General features: G+C 49.3%; 2 protein-coding genes across 5 annotated transcripts; one reads left to right on the forward strand and one right to left on the reverse strand.

The window, feature by feature from the left end:
• Positions 1-1,228: 1,228 nt before the first annotated feature.
• On the forward strand, positions 1,229-27,704 carry GCNT4 (glucosaminyl (N-acetyl) transferase 4). 4 transcript variants are annotated; one of them, XM_023618169.2, is made up of 2 exons: positions 1,229-1,679; positions 23,354-27,704. In XM_023618169.2, the coding sequence occupies exon 2, from the start codon at positions 23,355-23,357 to the stop codon at positions 24,684-24,686; it is 1,332 nt and encodes a 443-aa protein (XP_023473937.1). In that variant the 5' UTR covers positions 1,229-1,679; position 23,354; the 3' UTR covers positions 24,687-27,704. The 4 variants fall into 4 exon arrangements, with proteins under 4 accessions (XP_023473937.1, XP_023473936.1, XP_070089489.1 ...); XM_023618168.2 differs by lacking the exon at positions 1,229-1,679 and adding an exon at positions 1,981-2,111; XM_070233388.1 differs by lacking the exon at positions 1,229-1,679 and adding an exon at positions 2,587-3,033.
• On the reverse strand, positions 1,791-2,720 carry LOC138917351 (uncharacterized protein C10orf95-like). The gene has a single exon (XM_070233365.1). The coding sequence runs from the start codon at positions 2,718-2,720 to the stop codon at positions 1,791-1,793; it is 930 nt and encodes a 309-aa protein (XP_070089466.1).
• Positions 27,705-27,943: the final 239 nt, after the last annotated feature.

Genomic DNA, 27,943 nt, shown 5'->3' on the forward strand with positions numbered 1-27,943 from the left:
GGAGAGACACTTTAAAGCATGCTAATTGCTACAGTGTGACAGCATGCTATTATTACAGCCAAAGTAATTCACCGTGTTCTTGTGGTAGGTATTTGCATGTTTTCAGCGTCTCCTTTCTGCAGTGAAACTTGAGAAGGAAGAGTCTGCCAGGCATGCCTTCCCTGTCCAAGCTCTGCTTTTGAAAGCCCTCCTTACTCATCTTTGCTTTTCCTACTTCTCCTTCAGGGATGTGCTTGGATCGCCCGCCCCTCGGAGTGAAGTTCTTTAGTGGTGTGCTTAGTGGCTGCGCCCCCGTGGCTGAAATCCTCAAGCATGGCTGCCATTTGGCCCATCGACTGCCATTGGCCCCAGTCGGTTGGCTCCTAGCATCTCCTGTCCTGTTGGTTATTTGTGTTCTGGATGCAGGGACTACCTCTGTAACTACAGTGTCTTTCTTTGAGGGCAGGGACTGTGTTCTATCTTTCTTTTCACGGGTGAGGGGGGGCTGTGGTGGCTTGCAGACCATTTGGATTCCAGTCCTTGGAGGCCTGTTTCCGCAGTTGTTAACAGCATGGACACTGGGACAGACCACCTGGGTTGGAGTTCTGACTCTGTCACTTACTGGCAAGTTATTTCACCTCGCTTGCCTCTCTCTCCTCTTCTGTAAAATGAGAATAGAAACGGCACCTCCCTCATAAGGTTGTGAGAATTGAAAGAGGTAATCTGCATAAATTGCTTAGAACAGCGCCTAAGATGGATAATAGAACCCTTAGTTGTTTTTATCAGTGTCATCCTCACCATCATGTGCAGACGAAGGAGACCAGAAGGGTGAATTATGCGACATTTAATGACTCTTCCAGAAAGAGGATACCCGGGGAGAAGGAGATGAGTGCAAAGCCACCCATTTGCTTGAAAGTAAGTCTGCAAAATGGATATTAAATACTTGCTCCCCCAGCACAGGGAATTTTTTAAAGACAGAGTAGTTTCAGAGTCTCTGCTACCCTGGACAGACTCCAGGTCCCGGGAGTAAAGGACGTGGGGTCCCATGTGGCAGTCCCTCTTTGGGATTCACTGGGTCTCAGGGCCTAACCGGTTCCACCCAGCCCTGCCCGGCTCCCCACCAACCGGCCAGCCAGACAAGGCCCTCAGGCAACACAGATTGACAGAGGAAGGAAAGAGGAAACCGGGAGGGATTTCCCCGCCCTGAGCGCCCTGCCCTATAAAGCAGGCCCTGGGAGCCTCTGGCCCCAAAAGGCCCTGGTGCGCCCCCAGAGACTTCTGGAAGGCCTGGAAGTGCAAGCACAGTGGAGAGCATCCACCTCACAAATTAGCATATTCACAAGAACCCACTACGAAGCGAGTCCTGGATGTTGCCCAATGGTTAAGTAGGTGTGTGCTTGCCTCTCTGCAATTATTGGGTGAGCAGGATTCGGGCCGGATACTGCGCCCGCATGGCCAGCCACGCTCGCCCCCTCTCGAGGGTGAAGAGGAAGCCTTAGTGTGTGGGCTGGCAGGTGGGCACTGATTGAAAAACAACTTTGTACCCTATTTATCCGGCATAAGGCTCCCCCTTCCCACGCTCCTCCTGGATGGTATTTCTCCAGGCTCCGTGGGACACTGTCTTACCAAAGGCAGCGAGGCCATCCTGCGGGGCCGGAGCCTCACAGCGCCCGGCCTTCGGGGGAAGCAGAGTCGCAGAGGTGAGTTTGCTTTGTCACCGCCCTCTGAGCGACTTCAGGCAAGTCGCAGCTCTCCAGCCCTCGGGTTTCTTGTCTGTTTAATGCGGGGAGGGAACCGAACCTGGATGACGCTCAGCGCACAGCGGAGAGCCCGGCAGCTCGGCCGGAGCGGGGCGGCCACGCGCCTCGGGGCTGCGTCCCCGCGCGGAGGGGACCCGGCGCGCAGGAGCGGGGAGCTCCCTCTGCGGGCGTGCGGCAGCGGCGCTCCTCCTCCCCCGTCCGCGTCACGGGGGCGCTCGGCGCTCTGCCAGCCCCGCGCAGGAGCGCAACTCCTCGCAGGGCGCGCGCCGAGGTGGCCGAGGAGCGGCGGGAGGCGGGGGCCGGAGCCGGGGGCGCAGCTCGCGGCCCTGCCGGGGCGGCCTCTGCAGCCGCGGGGACCCCGCGCTCCCTTTCGTAAGTCGACTTGGCCACGCAGGCCCGCGGGGACGCCCGGGTCGGGCGCTGGGCTCCTTTCAGCGCGGGGTGGCCGGGGCGCCGGGACCCTCTCCTCCTGGCGACTTTCACTTTCCCGCCGGGGAAACTCGGGCGCAGCGTCCTGGCGGGGAGGGGGCAGGGGCGCGCGGAGTCGGGGACCCCGCGGTGAGCCAAGCGGATGCCACAAGGCGGGGGCCCCGCGCGCGGCCGGCCGCTGGAAAGTTCCTGAGGTCCGCGCTGCGAAGGAGGGCGGCGCTGGCGCGGGTGTCCCGCAGGGTGTCCTGGCCGATGCGGGTGCGGCGCCCGCACCCCGGCTCCCGGGCAGAGCAGAGCGGGGGCCGGGAGCCGCGCGCGGTGCCGCAGGGTTCCCCGGGATCTCCCCGCGGAGAGAGCGCGGCGCTCTTTCCCAGGCGGGGTCCTCCGGGGCCCGCTCCTCCGGGCCGCCCACCCGCCCGCCTCCCCGCAGCCCTGGACCCGCCCGCCGCGCGCCCGGGACCGGGTCCTGGGCGTCCCCGCCCCTGCGCGGCGGAGGCGGGCGGGCGGCAGAGGGACGCGGCACTGGACGGGCTGCTGCTGTGGCTTCTGCATTTGGATGAGACGGGGGTCTCTTAACAGTTTGGGGATCGGCCGCTGCGGGACGGACGGACCTCCCGGCCGCGCCCTCCGCTGGGACGAGCTTGCGCGCTTTTTAAGGTCGGGTATTCGTCGCCGGCGGACTGGGATCCGATCCGAGAGGCGGCGAGTCGGTCGCGTTCAGCCCGCCGTCAGGCTAACGCGGCGAGCGAGTGGGCGCTGTTTTGTGAATCTCCGGCGCGGGGGAGGCGTCCGCGTCGTCTCTGCGGCGGGGAAACTTGTGTGTCGCCCCCTCGCTGGGCAAGCGGAGAGGTGGCGTTACCCCGAGGCAAGTGTCTTTCCTTTTCTTGTCCTTAAAATTGAAACGCAACCAACCAGAAGACTAAAGGAGGTGGGGGAGTGTTAATTCAAGTGTCCATGTGCTTTGGCGGACAAGGAGGTCACCCCTTTCGATCTTACACGCATAAAGCGCGCCCTTATTATTAAACTGGCAGCCTAAGTCTTTCTAGGACCTGTCTCTCTGACAGCTTTTATTGATAGCGTCTTGAAGTAAAATCTTTAAAAGTAAGTGAATTATTGCAGACAGCAGTTCCTATGTTGCCCATTCCAGGGTCCAGTTCTCTGTGAGAAGTGACAATTCAGATGCAGTTGAATCATCCTTTACTTATAGTTGGAGAGAAGCAGCAGCCAAAGAATCGGGTTGTGTGGCTCTGAATGCCTCCCGCCCCCCCCCCCCCCCCCCCGGGAGACTAAAGGAGAGTTTCCTTTGGGAGTAGGGGAGAGGTTCCCTCCTGTTTATGGCTTGTACCATTCCTTTGAGGGACAAAGTTTATAGTAATTTGCTAAATGCCACATCGTTTGGTCGGAGGTAGGTAGGGGTGAATGGCATAGTTGGGCAATAAGTCAAAGTTGGCACTTGATGGCCAAGTTGGTGTGCAGTGCTAAGTACCCTCAGGACAGGGTACTGACTTGCAGTGAACTCAGGTCATTGGGGGGCGGGATAGAGACGGTATGTGACAGTGCCCAGTTTCTGCTCTCTCCCTCAAGAATCACGGACATCTGGAGCCTCTGGTGCTGCGACTGTGACTTGGTGATCTGGGGCTTATCATAGCACCACATACTGGAAGTAAGAGTGTGTCAGCTTCAAGGGATTTCCCTCGTAGGCCAGAAGCCGGGAGGAAGGCAGCAGGCAGTAAGATTTTGCGACGCAGGGTTGACCAGTCAGTGCAGCAGTCTAAGTTTATTGAGCACTTGCTATGTGCCAGCCCCGTCCTGGGTGCTGGGGCAGGAGGCCTTCTTGGGGACGTTTAAGGTGGACCCGGAGGATGAGTTAGAGCTGCCTAACAGAGTGGGGGGAGGAGGGAGAGAGAGGGGATTCTCACCCCAGGGAGCAGTGTGCCCTGAGACAGAGCGGGGAGAGCAGGGAGAGTCCAGGGACAGGAGAGGGCGTGGGACCTGAGGGCAGGCTGGCAGCAGGTGAGGCGAGCAGGGACCCGGCCACATGATGCCAGGCCTTGGGGCCACTCTGTGGAATTGATCTTCAGGACAGTTTCACACCTGAAGGGATCCTGATGAGATTTAGATTCAAAACAAAACAAGTCCGGTGGCTGTGTGGAGAAGGGACCTGAGGAGCCCCTAAGGCGGACGGGGCTGGTTCCGAGGGCCGCAGAGGCCTGGGGGTCTCGGCTAAGAGAGGGCAGCGGGGAGGACACAGTGCTTGGGTTCTGGCAGGCTCTGAGTCACCTGGTGACTGGTTCTGTGCAGGGTGTGCAGGTGACTCCCCTTCATTTGGCCTGTGCGCTTGAGGGCACGGGGGCGAAGGAGCGCTGGAGCAGGGGCGCATTTGGGGAGGAAAGACTAATTGGTTTGGTCGAGCCTGAGCGGCTCCCGAGGCTCCCAGTGGAAATACTTAACCGATGGCTGGATAGAGCAGACCCTGGCTGACCCTGCAAAGTAGCTGGGGTCATCTGTACCGGGTGCTATTTAAAGCCTGCGGTGGACGCGGAGACGGGCGTTGAGCTGGAACAGAGTCCCTGCCTCCTGGGAGAGGTGGGAGGAAGACCAGGACGGGGCTGGGTCTCCAGCAGGGTCGCCGCGGGAGTGAGCGCCCTGCGTGGTGCGTGTGTGTGCATGCGCACGTGCACGCGCTAGGGGGCTGAGGACTGGCAGTGGCTGCCGCTCTTAACTGCCTGGAAGCCGCCTCTGAAGTGAGAGGTGCGACAGAGGGTGGTATTTTTAAGGTGAGAGAGCCTCACCCGGATCCAGATCCGGATCCGTATGCGAATGGGAGGCAGTGAGTGGGCGGAGAGGCAAGTGTACAGAGCATCTGGAGCTCCCCCTCCCACTCCTGGAGTGTTAGGTAAAAAAGTCAGATTGTGCTTTTGATATCAAACTCATATAACATAAACTATCAACGTGTTGCGGAAACACTATTTTGAAGTACATATGACTGTGAAATTTGAATGTTTACTTCACAGATCATGCAAATTTAATGTTTCATGTGTGCATCACGAATGCACACGGTGTGCATGTGTGCATCGTGTATGCACAAGGTGTGCATGTGAGCATCGTGTATGCACAAGGTGTGCATTATGCCTCCCGTGTAGTGAGTGCTCAGTAAGCCTTTGCGCTGGTGGGTTTATTACGATGATGTTGTTCTCATCATTTCCAGATGTAGGATCTGAGAACCAGAGAATTTTGAGAACCTAGCCAAGGCCATAGATGCCAACAGTGGCAGAGTTAGGGCTAGGATCCCAATTGCCTGACTCACAGGCAGTGGCGCCTTTCACTGAGCATGTGGACAAGTGTCAGGTGCTGGATGCTGTATGAAATGAACTGTAATAAAAGGACTGGTCCCTGCTGGCCAGAGTGTGGACAAGCAAAACAGATACTATCCACGTCGAGGCTTACAGGCTTTTCCCCAGCAATTTAGAGATGTATGTTGTGTATTACTTTGCATTGCTTTGCATGTCATTTTATATGCATTTCCATATGCTGGTGCTTTTCCTAGTGGGATCTAAAGGCTGAAGCTTCAAGTATATAAAATCAAATAAAATTAATCAGGAATTGAATGCGGCTGCTTCGAAACCTAATGGGCCCCTGGGCACGGTGGGCTCAGTGTGGCCTTTTGGGGAAAGAATTAGATCACTATTTACTATTTTAGAAGATGTGGGAAGCCAGATAGCATTTGATAAAAGCAGGTCACACTTTCATGGGTAATGAAGCTTGATCTGTTGAACATAATAGAAAAATACAGGGAAAGCGGAGGAAGACCAGAGGGAAACTGCCTGTTATGTAAAATGCCAGAAAATGAAGCAGAAGCAGAAACAGAAGTCTGCTTTATGAAGCTGAACTAACACGAAACGCTGAGGGTCAGAAAGTGACAGTGGAGCTGCTGCTAAGCAATGTGAAATTTTAAAAAGAGCATAATCTTAAAGACGAATGTGTGGAGTTTTAAAACCAATAAATCCTCCCTAATTTGGACTTAATGGGAAATAGGCCATTGTGTCTTAGTAAAACCTTAGAAATACATGCATTTAAAAAAAAAAAACCCTGGGGCTGGCCTGGTGGTGTAGTGGTTAAGTTTACACACTCTCCTTTGGCAGCCCAGGGTTCAGATCCCAGGTGTGAACCTATCTATACACTTCTCATCGGGCCATCCTGTGGTGACATCCCACATACAAAGTGGAGGAAGATTGGCACAGATGTTAGCTCAGGGCCAATCTTCCTCACCAAAATAAAACAAAATCCCTATGCTTTTGTTACTTGGAGCAGTAATTCTCTAAGTGTGGTCCCTGGACCAGCCACATCAGCGTCACCTGGGAACCTGTTAGAAATGCACATTCTGAGACCACTAGATCTGCTGAATCAGAACCTCTGGGGGTGGGCCCAGCACCTGTGTTTTAATACTTGGAGCCAGCCTCCATTCCTCCTGAATTCTCTCTTCTTTGGTCTTGACCTTCATGGCCCTCTTGTGGTCACTAGCTTCTGACTGTGCTGCTGACCATCTGTCAGTCAATATCCTCATCAAGGGTTGCACCCAGACCTAACCCATCCCGAGGTCTAAACTGGTGGAAGATGCTTCTCAGATCCCTCAGGCCCTAACGGTCTGCAGGTCTATGGTCCTCACACTATCCAGGACCACACTGGTTTGGTTTTGCTGCCTTTCCCCCATCTTTTGGCAGTCTCATACCAACCAAACTGTGACTCCTCCCAAACATGGAGCAGCCAAAACCTTGCCCTGTTCTCCGCAGACGCTCCTCTGCTACCACGTTTCTCCATCTGGGACGCGCGCAGTTAACTTCTTGGACCTTAGTGTTAGTCTTTGTATATATATCTGTTAAATTTTATCTTACTAGATCCAAGTCTGTCCAAATCTGTTTGGGCCCGATGTCTGTCCTTTTTCGTAGAAATCTTTGTGTCCTCTGCCGATTGGGCCGCTGATATCCTGGCCCAAGGAGTCAATGACAGTGTGAGTATCTTTGTTAGAGGCCTTCCTCACAGTTAATGAGGCTTAAAGACTTGGCCTCTTTTGTGATCCTTGTGGGGCCAACATCAGAAGAGTTGTCATCTCTCCCATCATTGTTTGCACTGAATTACCGCTGTTCTGAAGTGCTCCCTCGCATGGTGTCTCCACACGGGCCGTGTTTTCTGACTCCATCCTCGGTGTCTCTCACAGGACCGTCTCTATAGCCCATCGTCAGGAGCTGTTTGACTCTGATGATTGCTTCCCTGCCCCTGTTTGGTTTATCCCGGCAGCTTGTTTATTTTTGTGGGTGACACAGGTAACTCTCGGCTTATTTATGGCCAGACGAAAATGAATTCAGAAATTTTTAAATAATAGGAAGCAAAACTTGTGTCTCGTCATTTCTCCTGCTTCACTCTCCCCTTCCCCCAGCTCTAGAACTCAAGGGTTTTGTGCTCAAGCCCACATTTAACCAAGAGACTCAGGTCATTTAATTCTTTTTTAAAACACTTAAACTTTTGCTCCTACATGATTCTTGCAAGAATACAATTAGATGACATAAATGCACAAAGAAGTTTAAAAAGGCAAAAAGCAAAACAACTTTATGGCAAGAATGCTTTTACCCGTGGCTGCTAGAGCGTGGAAAAAGGGCCTGGAATCCTGCCCTCTTACCCCGTTCCTGATCCGTGTCAGGTCCTGCTCGAGCCTTCTCACCCCTCCCTCCCCGCTCCCCACAGGGAAAGACCAGCCCTAACCAAACTGCAAAAAATCTCGGTAAAATCCAAGCCTGCTTTCTCCCTCCAGGACGCTTCCAAACCTCTCTCCATGCGAGGTTCTCCCGTACAGTGGCCAGCAAAAGAAACTGCCTGGTGCTAATGGAGCTCTCTGGAAGCTCAAGTAAACCTCCAGGAGTGGTTTGCCCCGCCAGCTCTTTGCTTGCTTCTGTTCTCCCTCTGCCCCTCTTGTTTTTCTCATCTAGTTGAGGGCAAAATAGCTGAGGTTGTCCCTTTGGAGGGGGGCTTCCGGCTGTGCTCAGACTCGGACGGTCGGCCTGCCTGCTCTCCCAAAGGCTGGACCTGTGTCCAAGGGCCCTGCGGACCCTGGCGAGGTGCCTGGTTGTCTACCAGGTCCGCACGGCCTGTGAGGGAGCAGTTTGTTCAGACTGCAGCTGCAGGTGGGCAGTCGTGCCCAGGACCAGGGAGAACAAGGCCCAGCACACTTCCTGGACTTGCCAACGTCCCTTTTCTCTTCCTTCTGCCTTTCTGCCCCCCCGCTGCATATCTGGAATATTTGCACTGTTGTGTCATTTCTCCACACCCCCATGTTACACCTGGCTGCAGCAGGGAGGGGCTCTCTGCTAGCCATCGTCTTCCACCAGGGTCTCTGCCTTTAACCTTTCCAGCAAGCACCCTGTCCTGCTGTCAGGCAGGCAGAGTCGGAGAGGTGTCATTACCGATGGGGCGGCAGAGAGAAGTGGAATGACACGCAGGGTGGACACGGAGTAAGTTGCAAAGACTAGATCCTGAAAAAATACTAACAGAATGATATGGAGGTTGTGGAGCTGAAGGAAGGGACGGGGAACCAGAGGAGAGATCCTAAGAAAGGAGGAACACAAAATCAACACTATAGCAAGAAAATCCCTGAATAAAAGAAGCATTTCCAAATGCTAGCTAATGACTTCTCTCTTCTGGGAAATTATCTCTACAAGATAAAATTCAAATGTAACAAAATAACTAGCGTTTCTTGAATTGCACTGCCAAGTCACCCAGGACCTAACTATTTATTTCCATTTCCTCCAGGCAGCACAGTTTCTAGTCACCTCTCTCCAGAATCTAACACAGTGCCTGCCTGGCACACGGCAGGCACACAGTGAAGGGTGGGTGGCTGGGCAGCCAGTTGAAGGTGGATAGAAAGAGGGTCTGTAAGAATAAAGGTGTGTGTAAGGTCCATACCCAAAGAAGAGGAAGCGGGACGTGAAGAGATGTTTGTATGTGAATGCCCACAGCAGTGTGAGCGAACTTTTGGGACCCATCTCCCTGGTCTGAGGGGCAGACCTCCAAGCGAGCTGCACAGCCTGGAAGGCCATGCTGTGCCATGAAGCCGCTGTGCAGGCCTCAGCCTGTGCAAGAATGACATTGCAACCCCACACCTAGTGACTGAAGACCCCAGCTGGACACAACAGGAAAAGATAGAGGGTACCTTGCTCTCACATTTCCACCCTGCGTTTTTTAGAGATTGAGGAAAAATAGCAACCCTGGCCCTTGCCTCCTTCCACACTTAGATAACATCAACTTTACAAGCCTTGTTTGACATATAAACAAAAAGCTCTTGTTACGTTATCTGTAAAGTATATGAATATTAGAGCTATGAGCTCTTTTTCTGCACATGCACTGCTTTGTTAAAGGAACAGTATGTAAACTGCCTTCAGACCTGTTGACCTCGGAGCAGGCCCTCAGAATACTCTGCTCCGCTCTTCCCTGGGGCTGGAGTTCCTTGCTTAATTATTTGAACAAACTCCGTATAACCTCTACCCGACTATTCCAGTCGACGGCAGCATTATTCACAATAGCTAAAAGGTGGAAACGGTGCAGGTGCCCATTGACAGAGGAGTGGATAAACAAAATGTGGTGTGTATACACACACACACACACACACACAATGGAATATTATTCAGCTTTAAAAGGAAGAAAATGTTGACACATGCTACAACATGGATGAAACTTGAAGACCTTATGTTAAGTGAAATGAGGCAATCATAAAAGGACAAATACTTATGATTCCCCTAATACGAGGTTCCTAGAAGAGTCGAATTCATCGAAAGAGAAGGTAGACGCGTGGGTGCCGGGGGCTTTGGGGAGGGGAAGGGGCGTTAGTGTATACTGGGGACAGAGTCTCAGTTGGGGAAGGTGGAAAGTTCTGTGCAGGGAGCTGGTGATTGTTGTACAACAGTGAGGATGTACTTAAATGCCAAAGAACTGTGCACTTAAAAATGGTTAAAATGGTAAATTTTATGTTATGTATATTTTACCACAACAAAATGATAGAAAAAAAGAATATTTTTATGGTCATCAACTAGTTCATAAATATGGAACAACAAAAGTTATTTTTATAACATGCAGTGACCCAGGTAGTCCTTGGAAAGTATAGATCACAGAGAGAAGACAGCAGTGACACCAGACTTAAAAGGATGTTTAAAGCCGTGCTGGTGAAAAAGGATTGCGGGAAATCTGCCATGAGATTGGGGACCGTCAAAGGCTTCTAGTGTTGCGCGCTGCTGGTTACCCCTAGGATTCCCTCCTTTTTTAAAAAAGACCAACTTTCCACGTTGGAAAATGTCAAACCCTCAGAAAAGTTGTCGGAATGGTACAGTGGGCCCCCGTCTGACTGCCCGTCGACCATGAGGGTGGGGAAGCCTTTGACGAGGCTTCCACAGCATCCTGCCTGAGGGCGGCCGCGGCTGCTCCCTGAGGTGGACTGGGGGTGCAGGTGCTGGGGATGGCGCCCAGCCCTTGTCTGCAGAGCAGCCCTTCTCTGAAACGGTCCTCTTCTGGCTGCGCTTGTTTAAACGCTTGGAACCCCTTACAGCAGGCACCCCATGGGCCAGTCTGCATTCCTGCCAGACGGACTCGGGGCGTGAGCTCAGTTAGTCGACACAGCATCCGTGTGAGCCAGTGCCCTCTGCCCTTGCACCAAGGAGGAGTCTGGGGCTAGCTAGGTTAGCGACAGCTCATGGGTGCATCAGGACTTAAATTGAGACCCATCGGCTTTACCTTCCGAACCCTAACCCTACGTTGTCCACAGAGGTCGGGATGGAGGAGTCAAGTGTGTGGCAGGGAGAGAGCAGTGGGGTCAGACAGGGTCAGGTAGGGACCGGAGAGTGGCTCAGAGCCGCTCAGCATGCCTTACCCCACATGGTGCTGATTGCTATCTTTGTCTTGATATGTAACAAGCTTTTTACAAAACAAGCTCTCCAGCGGGCATCCCGTCTGCAAGGTGACCTTCAGACGTCTGTGGCCTGCCCTGTGCTTGGGGCTAGAACCGTATAAGAGGGAGTTTGCCCCAAGCCCAGGAGTGCTTACCCGAGGCGTGGTGAGCTCATGCCAATGTCCTTTAGATGTTCACCCAAAGCCTCCAGCTGCCTCCGGATACAGATGAGAAGTGCAGCAGCATCTGAGACTCGTGGTTTTGCACTTGGCTGTATATGGGATTGTACTCTTGTACGAGTAGACACCTCAGCCTGTTTAAATTTAAGCTCAGTTTTGCTTGTGTTGTGTATCTGTTAGGCATTACCCTTTTCAAATGGTCGTCTTTCAGAGTACATTTCTGCAAAGTTGCTTAAACATATGAGAGCTTATTTTTCTAACAGGAATGCAGAGTAGTCATTTGCTGCTGGGGGTCCAGTGGTTTGGGGATTTCAGGGGCTGAAAGCACTGATATTCTCTTGGCCTGTTCTTCATGGTCCCCAGATGGCTGCTACAACTCCAGCCATCATGTCGGAGTTACAGGCAGAAAAGTGGACAAAGGAGAAAAAAGAACAAAATGGCATACCTCCGCCCTGAATCAGATTCCTTTAAGGAACTTTCCCAGATACCCCACATCATATTTCACTGACCTCTCCCTCCAATGAAGCCGGAGAAAAAGGCTTTTAGAGAGGCACGTTTCTGCCACCAACGATATCGGGGTTCTCTCAGTAAAGAAGAAAGGGAGGATGGATATTGGAAAGCAACTGGCCATTTCTACCAGAGCCATATGTAAAATCCTTGCCTGCAGAGTCTGTTTCTGAATTTCATCCCACTGCTCTGTGTTCTGGCACCAGCACTACACTGTCAGATTGCAACATTGTAATCCCTTTGGAAAGCTGAAGAGTCTGGTGTTTCCTTATGCATTCTATATAGTCGCCATATAAATTTGCTTAGGTGTTTCGTTTTTAGCTAAACAATCTTCTTTACTTTTCCATTCTATTAACCTCAAAGAAAACCTACATGTTGAGACCTGTTATCTTGATTAAAAACATTGCTAGAATGCATCCTTGTGGGACATGCCAGCTGGAGAGCTTCCTGGAGTCATTTCTAGATTCGACTTTTGGTAAGACCTTTTACCCGAAATCTCTGCTTTTGAAATTCCTGTTTTGGCAGAATTTTCCCGAGCACTGCAGATTTTATTTGTTTTACCCTTTTAACTTAATTTTTAAGTTCCTAGGTCTTAACTTTATGGTGTCTGTACTCACACAAGCTCTTGGGACCATTTGTATATTTTAAACCAAAAACCACTGATCTTTACGAAATGGTGAAGTCATGCCAGAGTTGCCGGTCTTGAATCTTTTGGTGGAAGTTGAAACGTATTGAAGTCTCGGGCTCAGCTCCCCGCCACATCGGCAGAACACAGAAAGCAAGTAAAGGAGCTCTTCTGATGATCTAAAGCTGGGGTGTCTAATCCGTCCGTGGGGAGTGTGGCCAGCCTTGAGCCATCTCTGCCGTCAGTACTCTTGGTTCATATGTTTGTCCCTGTGCCACCTCTGCCCGTAGTTGTGGGCGGTGGAGATTCTCCTTTAAATGCACACGGAGAAATCAGAGTGAGCGTCCAGAGGCTGTGTAACCGCTGAGGAGCTGATTTTGGCCACTGTCAAATACGGAGTTAGCCATATCATACCAAGTAAGTGCTTCCAAAAACTTCTGGGGAGAAGAAATCATACCATGTAGACCTTGGTTGGGGAAGGGAGTTTTTTTTCTTTCTAGTACACCAAACATGCATTTTAAAAAAATAGACAGGGGCCAGCCCCGTGGCCAAGTGGTTAAGTTCTCATGCTCCACTGCGGTGGCCCAGGGTTTCCCCATTCAGATCCTGGGTGCAGACATGGCACCACTCATCAGGCCACGCTGAGGCGGCATCCCACATGTCACCACTAAAAGGACCCACAGCTAAAAATATACAGCTATGTGCCGGAGGGCTTTAGGGAGCAGAAGAAGGGGGAAAAAAAGAAGACTGGCAACAGTTGTTAGCTCAGGTGCCAATCGTTAAAAGAAAAATGTAATTTGCTTGATAATTCAACTATAGGTTTTAAAAGAAATACACATAAATGTTTTTCAATTCAGTTTTTCCTCTTTATAGAAAAAGAAGCCAAAATAGTCCCAATCAACGCTTTTAATTTAGAACATAAAATATATTTCGGTTCTGTATTGTGTATTCTGAGAAGGGAATGTAAGCTGCTGTTTATAAAACTTGGGAGGCAATGATGGAATCCATTAATTAACGCCTGTTTTAAAGGAGGAATCGTTTGATTAAAGCTGTTTCCATCCAAGCTAAAATTTGAGGGCATAGGTATTTTTGGAACCCATCCTTCCTTCCTTTTTTCTATAGAAAATTTAATCATTTGCCACATGATGAGGTCACAAATTGTTGCAGAATAACTTTTCATTCAGTAGCGTCATTTCTGCCCCTTTGAATTTCCTGCTGAAGACTTCTTGGCCATGTGGCTTTGCCCCACAACTGATACAATCAGCTTTCGGTGTTTGTGCTGTGGACTAGAAGCGACAAAGCCCAGACTCAGGGTGGCCATCTCCTATCTGGTGTGACTATAAAAAGCTGGCTGGATTCCACACTTTGCTCCATTGCTATGGCCCAGACTTCCATTGACCTTGGGGGACAACCATCTGGTAAATACGTCCTGATGTAGGTTGCTCATTTCCCATGTGACCTTAAATGATCCCATAAATCTCCCCAAACCCAAGAGGCTCCAGTGAAAAATGACAATGTAAAGAGGCAGTTGACAGACTGATGTGCACGCCCAGCGTTTTCATTCAGACCTCTACTCTTGAATCTTGCAGGTAGGGTAGACCTTTATTTAAGGAAGGTAGGGATGTAGTGTTTGTGCTTGTAAACTGAAGCACACCGCCTGTAGAGGAAGCCCATGTGGTGACACGTGCTGCGGGGCCCTCAGCCAGAGCCCCTTTGGATGGGGGGCATCCCGCTTCCCTGAGCTCAGACAATTGTAACTGGACGTGTCATCTGAGCAGTTGGTGCTGGCGGAGGCCCTGTGTGGGGAAGCGTTCCGTGCGCTCACGTCGCTGCAGCATCCTTGGTGCACTCGTTTCTTGTGTGCTCCTGAGGGATGGCTTTGCCGGACAGGCGTGCTTGAAGGAGTCATTGCGGTTCTGTGCTATCTAGAGAAGAATTGCCCTACAGATACTGAACTCAGGGGAAAAGTTTGTAGCATCTGCAATGCAGAGAGTTCCAGAAGCTGTTTACCTGGCTGTAGCCCTGCACACTTTTACTTCCTCTTCTTGGATGTGTTTTAAAGGAGCTCTTTGGCTCTTGATCTTTCATAGGATATTGCGCAGACTGGGGAAAAAGCTGAAGATTGACTAGAGTAACTATCTTCTTGTCTTTCAAAATCCAAGACAGGTGTATATCTTCAGGAACGATGTATGCAGCGGACGTTAACAAAGAAGAATGTTGTCAAATACTGAAAAGCAAATAATAATTAGAATGTCAGAGTGAAGGGAGAAATGCATGTGCTGTTTTAGAAAAATAAAACTGAACCACAATGTATTGACTCTTCCCAGTTTTCCCAAGAAACCATTCCTCCTGTAGAGGTCCTGGGCCCCAACGTTTACACACCAGAGTTGTTGGTTTGGTGTCCGTAGCCCTTTCACACACATGAGGTCAGAAGACCGTTGTAGTGGCACTGTGGGATACAAGAGCCGGAATCCCACTTGAGGAGTGTTTTATGGCAAAGCCCAGACGAGGACTCTGGCCTTCTGCCTTTGTCCCACTGAGCAACTATCCTGGGCCAGGCGGGTGTGGGCTGGGCTGGAGCGTGAACAAGGCCTGTCTGGGAGACAGATAATAAACAAATAAACGAAGTACCTCCTGCTGCGACAAGTGCTGATGAGAACGCAAGTGGGTTGATCATTGGGAGAGAGATTTGGGAAGGGTGATCAGAGAGGATATTTCTCCTCCAACGTGAGAGATAGGGAGGGGCCAGTCAGGCCAGGATCCAGGGACAAATGGTCTAATCACGGGACAGCAAGTGCAAAGGTCCCAAGGCAGGAGAAACTGGGATTCTAGGAGCTTTGAGAAGCCTGATGTCGCTTAGAGCTGAGTGAGCAAGAAAAGGAGCAGAATAAGATGAAGTTGGAGAGGAAGGTGGAGACAGGAGCTGGCTGGGCCTTGGGGCCGTGGAAAAGATTTCTGATTTTATTCAAAGTGCAGTGAAGCCCCAGGGCAGGGTGTGAGCCTAGGGAGCGGCCTGGGAGTGACAGTGGTCCGAGTTTCTCTTGAGCAGACCCTTTGGCCACAGTACCCAGGAAGGATCAGAGGGAGGCTAGGGAGAGGCTATTTCATGTGGAGGTGCGAGGCGATGCTGGCTTGGGTTTGAGTGGTTCCCATGGAGTGGAAAGCGGTGTGTGGATTCAAAATACATCCTGGACATACAACCAACAGGCTTCTCCTACTGCCAAGAGATTGAGGCACAGCCTCGCATTGTGGTTTAAGGTGCTGAAATCGGGCCACAGTTGAAAATCCTTGACTCCACCACATACTAGCTATTTATCCTCCGTGACTCAGCTTCCTAATCTGAAAAATGGGGATAGTGATAGTACCTACCTCATAGGTTTATTGAACAGAATAAATAAGATAATGTAAATGGGGCCCGCGCTCAGCATGGACCATCAGGAAGGGACAGGTGTGTGTCCTCACGCTGGCAGCATAAAGATTTGTGTTGACTTTGGCCCAAACAATCTCAGCTGAGGGAGCAATGGGGCCAGGATGGATTGAATGCCACCATGAGGGGCCTGGATGTGGGGAGCAGAGGTCTCCGTTCTGTCCCCTCCCTCGAGGGGACCAGTGATGTACAAACGTGTGTAATGGGGGAGACGTGTTCGCGCCATCCAAGAACAAAATGATGCTAACGGATGGCCAGGCCTCATTTCCCCAGTTAGAGAGGAAGGAATTTGAACTCAGTCCCCATTGAAGTCCTTGTTGGTTTTAGGATTTTGCTCCCAGGCTTCTTCAGGAATTATTAGTTAATTAGTTAAGCTTTGGTGGAGACGTCCCAGAAAAGGAAATTCTATTATTTAGATGTTGGTTGACCACGGTTAGAAATGGTTTACTTTCCAACAGTTGACAGACCCAGTTTAGAAAAGGACTCACTCACAGTCTGTTGTGAAATGGAAGAGACAGATAAGACAGTGCCTGTATACTGAGGCTTCTGGTTAAAAAGCAAGCCAGAAAGGTGTGTTTATAGAAAACAGTCTGGAAGGACACCCTGTCCACAGAATGTTATTGCCAGATGGTGGGTTACTGGTGAGCTCTATTTTCCTCTTCAGGCTTTTCTGACTTTCTGGGGTTTTTTTTTTAAATGGCAGTGTTTACTTTTATAAACAGAGGATGGAAAACTTTCTCCTTTCCGAGGCTGTCACCCTTCTGTGAGGACTGCTCGTCCTCCGTCTGTATCACGCCGTTCTTGTGATGTGTGTGGCGGCTGTTTACCCCTCAGTCCGACGGGTATTGGGCTTTGCAGTCTTCTCTCTAGAACAATGGGAACCAAAGGCCGTGTGGGCCAGGACTTGCCTTTCTGCTCCTCTGCACGACTCTTCGGGTGTGTGGGGGTGTTGAGGAAATTCATCTCGGCTGACTCATCCTCCCACTAATGGTCTCACTCTTACTCCAGAACTTTCTCTGGGTTTGGTGTTGAGCGTGTCATCAGGGGGACTCAATGGCTTTATTGAACTCGAGGAGCTGCAGTGGAAGGACTGTAGCTTGTTCAACTAGATCAGGACCTATTTTCAGTGAATTCATCTTTTTATGAGTGTCTTAAGTAATGATTCTTCTTTGTAAGACTTTAAAAGGAAACAAAAGCCTGACATTTCTAAATCAATAAGAAGCAATTTCTTCATCTCTCTGTGCCTCAGTTTCCTGACTTGTAAGAGAGGGATGCAGGTCCTCCTCACCTGGTTGATCTGTGGGGGGACTGAGTTATTACATGCAGAGTTCTAGGAACAGTGCCCCGAGTAACGACTCTTTATTGAGTGATTCTACCTTAATAATAATGAGATAATTAAATTAGTAAAGAGCATTACATGGAGGCAGTCAGGCGTAATTCTAATATTGAATCTATGTCGAGACTTTGGGGGAGAAGTTTGTGATTTACCACTCCCCTTCCTTGCCTGGGTCAGGAAGCTTGCACTCCTTTGACTGTCCCGGGTTTTGAAATTGCTGATGAAGGAGAGTCTGATGATGTTGAAGAGCCACTGATGGCTGCGGTCCTTCAGCCCTGGGTGCAGATAGAAGCACTTAGCCAGGGTGTCCCTCTGTGGGCCTGCCGTTTCGTTTAAGGCTATAAACAGTGCCTGGGAGGGCTGGGAAAGAAGGTGGTTTGGGAAAATGCTTCCTTCAGCATCCTTGCTGGGTTTTTATTGAATTATCCAAATGGACCTTCTTTCAGCTGAGCTGTAGCCGTCAGACCTCCTGTCAATTCCTTCCCAGTTCTGCCAGCATCACAGGAGCCTGTACCTCTTTGGTGATAAACTCCACAGCAGCTCAGCCTTCCTTGTCTGCCTGGGCAGGTGGGAGGGGAAATACCCCTTCTCCCAGGGGTGGGAAATTATTTGTAATGTTATTATCAGACTACTTCCTGGCAGCAAAACACCTGCCTGCTTCCTGCCCACGAGCCGTTAAGAGGGAAGGAGCCAGGGTGGGGTGTTTGCAAGGGTGGCCCTGCCGCCCTGTTTCCTAGGAACCACGTGGCCAGCACTCCTGCCAGCCTGAGCCCTGCTCAGACCTGGGCCAGGCCTCAGGAGCTCCTTCCCATCCTCCACACCGGGGCCTTTGGGGCTTTGCAGGCCTGGACTGCAGGTGGCAGGGAAGGGAGGTGGTGCCTGCCCGGCTCCCTCTGCCCCCTAAGCTCCTGGCCCCCTGGCTGTGCACTTCCAGGAGCTCGCTGTACAGAACTGGCCGGGAGGGGTGACTGGGAGGGGCCGTGGGTGTCACGCAGAGGCTCCGTCCCAGAGAAAGTGGAGCAAGGTTGAGAACTGGGGTCTCAACCTCATGCCGGAGGAGAATGTGCTGACATCTTCACACAGCTGGGAAGAGGTCCACGGCCCGTCCGGATCAGACAGAAGTTCATTCATCCCAAAGGGCTGGCCCCTCCTGCCCACTTCCTTCCACCTGGGAAAAGCAAGGCGTGCAGTCAGAGGTTCTGGCCGGCCCTGGCCAGCAAGGGAAGGGCCCTTCCTTTGACTTGGGATGGTCGGTACTGGAGGCTGCTCAGTTGCCCTGCTCTCCAAGGCCGATGGTGGGCAGACAGCTGTCGCTCCAGATGCCAGGGCGGGAAGGAAGAGGAGAAGGCGAGGTGCCTGGCTGTCCCGAGTCCCTCCCCTCCTTCCTTGAAGATGAACTCTCGTGCTGGCTGGCGAAGCTCAGACATGGGATCCAGGGCCTGTTCCCACAGGGCTTCTCGCCGTGTGCCTGCCACCTCTCCCTTCCCGGTGCCCTGCCACCTTCCCCCACTAGGCAGGCAGCCATGGCCTCCTGGCTCAACGCAGACTCTCCAGGCAGCAGCTGAGTCAGGAAGTGTGGGCTCCAGGCCTTGCCCGCAGGGGCGGGGGCAGCGCAGGCCTTAGAAATGGGTGAGAGGACAGGGAGCGGCCTCTGCCTGTGCATGTGTGAGGATGGCAGTTAAATGGTACGGCACAAATGACGTGAGGACTCTGAAGACTTGCAAACCTCTTAAGAAATGTGAGGTCTTTTCATTTTACTGTGGTATCAGGGGGAACCATTAACTGATGCTAATTAGAGATTCTATGGACCAATGAAATGAGAAAAGAAAAAGCAAAAATTTACTTTGGGTAAGAGTCATTCAGGCCAGCCTGGTGGCACAGCGGTTAAGCGTGCACGTTCCGCGGTGGCCTGGGTTCACCGGTTCTGATCCACTTGGCAAACCACGCTGTGGTAGGCACCCCACATATAACGTAGAGGAAGATGGGCACGGATGTGAGCTCAGGACCACTCTTCCTCAGCAAAAAGAGGAGAATTGGCAGCAGATGTTAGCTCAGGGCTAATCTTCCTCAAAAAAAAAGAAAAAAGTCGTTTTAATTCTAGCCATTTATGTAAGTTGTTTCCTATGTATGCCTAATTAATATGAATTAGGACAATGATGGGATAGATAGGTGGATAGTGATGAGGATTTTAGGCTGGTTAATTTTAAAAACTGCAGATGAGAAGCAGGCTTCCAGGAGTGGAATTTGCTTGGAGAGATATTTGCATTTGTGAAGGAAGGGGGGATGACCTTGTAGGGACCTGAAATTGGCCACCCCAGGATATGTCTCTTTGGCATTGGGATTGTTTGGGCCTGATTGCTTTTGATAAACTGAGACAGGGAGGGAGGCTCTGGGGAATGGAACTTGCCCTTGTTGGGACACATTTACATTTGTAAGGTAAATCTCTGTCTGTAAAAGGTGCCTCCCTCTCTGTACCAGGAAGAAGAAGAGAGATGACCTTGTCCCTAGAAACTCTTAATGGGGAAGGCAAGAACTTAAGTTGGTTGCTGTCTGGCAATCTCATGTAACTGATTTAGGGTGGTGGCTTCTAACCTTTCTAACCATTACTTAATCCGATTTGATTCTTGTCTAAAAGTCATGGGATCACCCAATGACCAGACCCCACCTGCACTGATACCATTTTAACATTTTTCATGTTCTTTCCTTTGTCTTGTAAAGAGATGACTCACATACCCATGCCTTATAAAATTAGCCCTAACCCTCAACTTGGGGCAGCAGCAGCGGCTCTGCCTGCCCATGGGCCCTGTCCCCATGCTATTCCACACTATTCTCTAAATAAAAGAGCACTCCTGCCAGATCTTGAGAGTCCAAGAAATCTTTCTTTCGACTCCTCGGCTCACCGACCCCGCATCAGTTAGGTAGATAGTTGAATGATAGTTTGATTGATTTGGGCTCGATTAATCTTCTAAATCTTATTTTGTCACATGTGCTCCTGTGTCGCATGTGCTAATTCTAGACATGTGCTCAGGCTTCTGGGGTGGCAGTTTTGTTACCGCCCGTGTGGGCTCATCTGCTCGCCACCAGACGTGCCCATAGTCAGGAGGCAAGGTGGCAGGAGAGAAAGGACTTTATTACAGCTTGCTTGTAAGAGGGAAGATGGCCAACTGGTGTCCGAAAGAACCGTCTCCCAGAACAAGACTACAGACCGGCTATACATGGGGCTGGTCTCCAGGTGGGGAGACGGCTGGTCTCTGGGTGGGGCAGACATCTGGTCCCAGTTCCTGAAGGCCCTTTGTTTGACTGGATATGCATCAGAGAATGGAGCAGCTGCCCTATACCCTGATCCTTCAGTTGTCATTGATGATGGCTATTAGCACAGACTCTCTACCCGCGGGTCATAACATTCCTAAGGAACTCAGGAGAACAAAGTTAGCATCTTAAAGAAGCTGGGAAGGGCCACAAAATCTACAGAGCATGTCTAGGCCAGTTAGTTAGAGTTCATTTAAAGTTACAATATGGTTTCTTTTATACAATATGGCTTCCCTTGTGTCAACCTTGTGTTGAGCTGGTATCCATTTGTGTTGCCTGGTCCTTCGGGAGTCAGTTTTCCCACGGCTTTATAACAATGGGCAGGAACCTTGGCCTTGAACCCGAGTGGATGGAACCCTACCTGTTCAGTTTGGTTAGGAGGAGCAGAAAGCTGAGACCTGACAGGGGACCCAGAGCCCTGAGCCTGATTGGGACTCCCTTGACCCAGCAACGGTGTGGTCTGGACCTGGTAGCGCGGAAGCAGAAGAGGGAAGGATTCGAGGCGTGTTTATGAAGCAGTTTGTTAATGTGGCTGTAAGGGAAATGGAATAGTCGCTGGTTCTCGAGTTTCAGGCTTGGGTTGTTGAGTGGATGGTCTCCCCATAAATTGAGAAGGAAACGCAGGAGAGGTCAAGATGTCAGGTTCAGTTACAGACCCCACTGAGTGACTGCAGGATATCTAGTGGAGATGTCCATCAAGCCCTGCATGTTCACCTTGGAAGCTTAGGCAAGAGGTGAGGGCTGGAGGTAAAGGTGTTGGCAGTGTGTATGCGGAAGCTGAAATCCAGAGAGAGAGGAAGAGTGTGCTTGAGCAGAGCAGTGCCCTGAGAGCCGGACCCTGGGAAAACCCACAGAGGAGACACTGGGGTGTGGCCGGAGAGGACTCAGATCCTGCGGGACAGCTGTCAATCAATAAGGGGTCGTTCTTTAAAGGAGAGTGATTCAAGTGAAGGCGAGTGAGGGTATGTCATTCCCAAGAGAGCTTTCTCACCTGGTCTATATGGAAGAAACCTACACACATAAATCAGGGTCAAATTTATTGCTAATCCTCTCTAAGGAGACTGGGTACAATGGTTATGTCCTCATTTAAGATTTATTGAGATGGGTTAGGAAGTTGCGTGCGGGCTCCTCAGACCTCACCACTGCTCAGTATTTGAACCTCTTTGAAGCAGTGCTGGAGCTCAGCCAGCCCTCCTGTCCTCAAGCCGTGGGGGGTGCTGCCTGGACCCCTTCCTGCTGCTCCCACGTAAGCACACTGTGCCCTTCCCTTGGTTAGCACACACCTTCTTTGCACACACATGAGCACTTCTGGGTGGGTGTGTTTAAAACTGACAGATACGCCAAACTGTCCCCTCCGTAGTCCCCCGCCACACACACCCCTAATCTCAACGAGAGTCAGGTTCTTTTCATTCTAAGAGCTAAATTTCTAATCCCTGTGAGGCAATGGGGGCTAGCAAAATAAAAAAAATAAGAGAAATGTGCAGGTTTACCAAATTGGTATACCTATACAAAATTTTACAACGTCAACACCTACTTAGCTCCTTTGGGTGTCTGCCCCCTGCTCTTATTTCTGAAGGTGGATGTCTTAGATGTTCAGGCTGCTGTAACGAAGTGCCTCAGACTGAGTGGCTTATAAACAACAGAAATTATTTCTCACAGTTGTACAGGCTGGGAAGTCCAAGATCAAAGCACAGGCAGATTTGGTGCCTGGTGAGTGATGTGGGCTCGGTGAGTCGAGGAGTCAAAAGAAAGATTTCTTGGACTCTCAAGGTCTGGCAGTAGTGCTCTTTTATTCAGAGAATAGCATGGAGTAGCATGGGGACAGGACCCATGGGCAGTGAAGAGCTGCAGCGTGGGGACAGGGCCCATGGGCAGTGAAGACCAGCAATGTGCTGAGGGTAGGGCTAAATTTATAAGGCATGGGTATGTGAGTTATTTCTTTACAAGGCAAAGGAAAGATCATGAAAAAAATCGTTAAAATGGTATCAGTGCAGGTGGGGTCTGGGTATTGGGTGGTCCTGTAACTTTGGATAAGAATCAGATCGGATTAAGTCAGGGCATCCTATGCTTCCCGGAGGATGATATAGGTCAGTCTGTAGGGCAGGACGCCTTCGGCTTCTCTCCCTGGGGCAGGGGCAGCCTTGATCCTCAGCAGTGAGGGCCGCTTCCTGGTTCATGATGGCAGTCTTCTCACTGTGTCTTCACATGGTGGAAGGGGCAAGGGAGCTCTCTGGGGTCTCTTTATAAGAGCACTAGTCCCATTCGTGAGGGCTCCACTCTCAAGACATAATCACCCCCCCCAAAAGCTCCACCTCCTAATACTGTCATATTGAGGATTAGGTTTCAACGTCGGAATTTGGGGGGGACACAAACATTAAGTCTCCAGCAGGAAGATTCACTGGGCTTTCCCGTCTGACTTCAGACCTGGATCCAATCAGGATCTGAAGGTAGAATCAAGATGAATGTTCCTTTTAGCGTCAGGAGGGTTATTTGCATCTCCAAGCGTCTCTGACGACATCCAATTCTCTAGACCTCTGCCCAGACCAGAGCAATCCCTCCCCAAATATGCTAAGCAGAAATGTAGAAAATTAAGATACTTACCTGTATGTTAGGAGCTTACATTATTTTCCATTCTATTTGGTATCCAAGACCTCTCAAAATTAGGTATAGATAACACAGAATACCACAAAATACAGCCATTCTCCAAATTTCCATTTGCTTATTTCTGAATTCTCTCAAGGGGAAGAACCTTGTTTTATGCGTCTCTGGGCCCAGCATTCTGCCTGCCATGAGGTAGGCACCTAGCAGATTTTGGGTGAACTGAACTAGTTTTCTCTGAATACTTCAACTGAATTATTCGTTCTCTCCTCTTCCAGAATGAAGACATTCCGATGTTGTTTTAAATACCCCCTACAGCAGAAAGTTTTTGTCCTGTTTTTAACCCTGTGGCTGTTCTCCTTGTTGAAGCTTCTGAACGTAAGCAGACTCCTCTTCCCTCAGAGAGGCATTTACCTGGTCGAGTACTCCCTGAGTACCTCGCCGTTTGTGAGAAACAGATACACCCAAGTTAAGGGTGAAGCCGGGTATGAAGTTAACTGTTCTGCTGTCTATGAACAGGAGCCTTTGGAAATTGGCAAGAGTCTGGAAATAAGAAGAAGAGACATCATCGACTTGGATGATGATGATGTCGGGGCAATGACCAGTGACTGTGACATTTATCAGACCCTCAGACGGTACCATCAAAAGCTGGTTTCAAGGGAGGAGAAGAGCTTCCCAATAGCGTATTCTTTGGTTGTTCACAAAGACGCGATTATGGTTGAAAGGCTGATCCAGGCCATATACAACCGGCACAACATTTACTGCATCCATTATGACCGAAAGTCACCCGAGGCCTTCAAAGTCGCCATGAACAACCTGGCTAAGTGCTTCTCCAATATCTTCATTGCTTCCAAATTAGAGACTGTGCAATATGCCCACATTTCCAGACTCCAGGCTGATTTAAACTGCTTGTCCGACCTTCTCAGGTCTTCAGTTCAGTGGAAATACGTTATCAACCTGTGCGGGCAAGATTTTCCTTTGAAGTCAAACTTTGAGTTAGTGTCAGAGTTGAAGAAACTCAATGGAGCAAATATGTTAGAGACGGTGAAACCCCCTCACAGTAAGATAGAAAGATTCACGTATCGCCACGAACTCAGACAGCTGCCTTACGAATATGTGAAGCTTCCCGTGAGGACGAACGTCTCCAAGGACGCGCCTCCTCATGACATTGAGATATTCGTTGGCAGCGCTTATTTTGTTTTAAGTCGAGCGTTTGTTAAATACGTTTTCAACACCTCCCTCGTCAAAGACTTTTTTGCCTGGTCTGAAGACACCTACTCGCCTGATGAGCATTTTTGGGCGACCTTAATTCGGGTGCCAGGAGTACCTGGAGAGATTTCTCGGTCAGCCCAGGATGTGTCTGACCTGCAGAGTAAGACCCGCCTTGTCAAATGGAACTATCATGAAGGCCTTTTCTACCCCAGGTGCACGGGCTCTCACCTCCGCAGTGTGTGTATCTACGGGGCAGCCGAATTAAGGTGGCTTATAAAAGATGGACATTGGTTTGCTAATAAATTTGATTCTAAGGTGGACCCTGTCTTGATTAAATGCTTGGCAGAAAAGCTTGAAGAACAACAGAGAGAGTGGATCACTTTGTCCTCAGAAAAGTGATTTATGCATGAAAATCCCACAGTCACGTCATGGTAAAATCATGATGGGAGTAAGCTGTCTGATAAGCGGAGTGAACGTGGAGTTGCGTACTGCCATGGCCAGGACCATCTGAGCTTACCCTTCTCGGGGCCGGAAGGGTGTCTGTGATTCCATGCACAAGGGAAAGTGACCTAGCCTTGGGTGACAATTACCCTGCAGTTGGTTGGGTGTTTTTATGTTGGTTTTTGCTGATAATCTCACTGAGCTAAATCAGAGATCTTAAATGATTAGTCATTAGATATTTATTGAGCTCCTGCTCTTTGCCAGGCACTTTTTTAGAAACATGTAGGAATTGGATCCAAGTTTCTTGAGTTGTACAACACTCTCCCTCAAGGAGGTGTGGCTTACCCTAATGACACAGCAGCCTAGTGTCTTAAGTTCTCCGCATGACAGGGCTCTGCTGGAGCTTTGAAGGGTATGGTAATCATACAGCCATGGAAACCACCCATCTCAGAGCAGCGTTTTAAGTACACTGACCAATGCTCCACTTGTCTCTTCATTCAGCTCCCTTGACTTTTCGTAACGGTTAGAATATTACAAGGAGAGACTCCACTACCTCAGAAAAGCTCAGAGGATTTGCCCAGTTTCCTACTTGGCTAAGCACAGTCGACCATTTGGTGCCTCACTGGTTCAGTTCAGGGTCGGGAGACTGTGGTGGGGCATTTATAGTGTGTGAATGTTAGCGAGGCCCTGCGGGGTGGGTAGGAGATGGGACAGATGATGCCTGAAGAGGAACAAAGATTTGTATGACTTTTGCATCGTGTTCTACAATGGTGCCGTGAATGGCCTCCTTTTTAATTCAACTCTTTCTTTAAAACATGTTTACTGATTAAAAATAAGAAATGACTAGTAGTCCAAAGTGTCACACTCCAGAACATTGAACCTACGTCTTCCAGTTCATGAATTATCGTTATACATGAGTTTCTTTACAATGGAATTAGTATAATTTTGCTTTATGGAACTAACAAGCTAAGAGTCAGTAAATTTTCTTGACAGTGTTCTGTGAAACATGATAGCTTTCTAAATTAATTATTATGATCATTTAAAATTTTTTCTTCTCCAACATCTATCCAAGTGGAATCCAAATGTAAAATTATAAAAGTTCTAAGTTATTTGCAGTCTTCTTCTCAGCCTAAATCCGGAGAGAAAAACGCTAATTTTCTTAAGGACATAGCAAGAATATTCATTAAAGATATTTTGTAAAACCTATACCTTAGAAAACTACCAAATGAGTCAAATATACATACATGCATACGTACATGTATATATTGCTGAGGAAGATTTGCCCTGAGCTAACATCTGTGCCAGCCGTCCTCTGCTTTATATGTGGCTCGCTGCCACAGCATGGCTGAGTAGGGTAGGTCCACACCCGGGATCTGAACCCACGAACCCCGGGCTGCTGAAGTGGAGCGCACCGAATTCAACCGGTAGGCCATGGGGCTGGCCCCCAAATATACATGTATTTTAATGTAATTGTTTTGTGCTAGAGGTGAAATGGGACAGGAATGGGGTCCTGAGAACAGGCTATAACCATTTTATGTCTCTTGGGAAATTGTGGAACTCGTAAAAATTTCTTGGTGATATTATGTTTCGATGTCAGCCTCAGTAACTATGTAAAGATGTCGTAATCAAGGCCAATATGAGACTCTTTGGAAGATTGAAGTATTTAAATATTTTTTTAAATGTCTGTTCTACGTGTGAAATGTACTTTGCTTGTTTGCAAGTTTATGATATTAACTGCCAAGTGGGCACCACTTCTCTCCGTTTCTTCTTCTCTTGAACTCATTTTTCTTCCTTTTTTTCCCTACCCCCTTCAAATTACTTCACTCTTCAGAAAACAGGTATTACCAAGCTCCTGTTCCTAAAGATGAGTAACTGTTGGAGAGAGCTAAGTTCTGCAGAGCATCCTTACTGTTCGCCAGTGTGTGACCATGACAAGCCTCGGTCACCTTGGTCTCCAGGAGCCTCCGTTTTCTGGTGTTGGAAGTGAGCAGTTGGTTGCCTGTCCTGGCTTCCTTGCGAGTTTTTTGTAGAATCAATGGAAATAGTTTATGAAGTAGTTTGAAAATTCATACAAACCATTGAAATGTCAGGGAGCAGTCTTATTATAAGGCAAATATAGAACCAACCCCATGTGAGACTTAACATTTACCTTTTCTGAAAAACCTTCGAGATGTGAAAAGAAGCCACAATTGCAGGGTCCACTTCCGTAACTGAATCCAGGTATGAAGAAACCCCTGTCACCATATCTAGGGTTCTTTCTAAACTGCTAGAATGAGCAGGTTGGTCCAGGGACAGAGATGGGAGTTGGGATAGAAATGCTTCTCCAGCCATCATGGCTTAAAGACGCAAGGTCCTATTGAAATCTTGGTGTTTATGCCTCTGGTCTTCAGACTAAGTGTAAATGCTGAAAGTGAACATCGACCTCCTGGTCCAGGGTCTGGCCTCCTGGTGAGAAATGAGTCTATCCCTCGTTTATCGGGAAACTTTCCAGTTGTTAATCGGTTTAATGCCGTTTTCAAATGAAACACGTCTCCGTGAAGAGGTGGCAGTGCCTTCCTTTCCCCATTGACATGTTTCTTGGGATCCAGTTCCTGACCTTTCAGGGAGCTTCTCAGATTACTCTCTTGCCTTGGGAATCCTACAGGTTCCCTGCCTGCCTTCAAACCGCCCTATACCTGATGCTTCTCTAAAACCTTTTGGTACAATTCCCTCTGGTCTGGAGAATGTTCTGCGTGTGTGTTTTATAATTATTCTTTGCATAGTATTTATTGAATCTAGACTCTAAGTTATTTGGCAATGACACCAGGACCTTGGAGTTTGTAAATTGTATTAATAATAACGAAAGAGCTACTTATATCTAATTATGTGAACAATCTACTGTAATATTATAATAAAGACCAGTATTGCTGCTATTTTTAATATTTTGGTTAAGTGAAATATATGTATAAATAAAGTGTTTAAATTTAGAAAGTTAAATTTGAAGATTTCTCTTGCCTTCCAGAATGTGAATATTATGCATACATATATGTTTATTTTTAGACATATTTCATAGTAAACAAAAATGACAGTCTTCTTTGGGAATGTAAAGCGAAGGTATCCTATGTATGTTCAACTGTTGTTGGTGCTGTTGATGAGGATGGAATGAGTTTAAAATTTTTTTTTTAACATTTTTATCAGCGGATCTCTAAATCTCCTATTTTGTGCGTTTCGTTTCT

The sequence above is a fragment of the Equus caballus genome, chromosome 14 (assembly GCF_041296265.1).
Source record: "Equus caballus isolate H_3958 breed thoroughbred chromosome 14, TB-T2T, whole genome shotgun sequence".
In the NCBI taxonomy this organism is placed as follows: Eukaryota; Metazoa; Chordata; class Mammalia; order Perissodactyla; family Equidae; genus Equus; species Equus caballus.

What these genes read in the sequence shown, in the direction of transcription:
- LOC138917351 (XM_070233365.1), bottom strand. Translation starts at nt 2,720, where the DNA reads ATGCAGAAGCCACAGCAGCAGCCCGTCCAGTGCCGCGTCCCTCTGCCG.
- GCNT4 (XM_023618169.2), top strand. Translation starts at nt 23,355, where the DNA reads ATGAAGACATTCCGATGTTGTTTTAAATACCCCCTACAGCAGAAAGTT.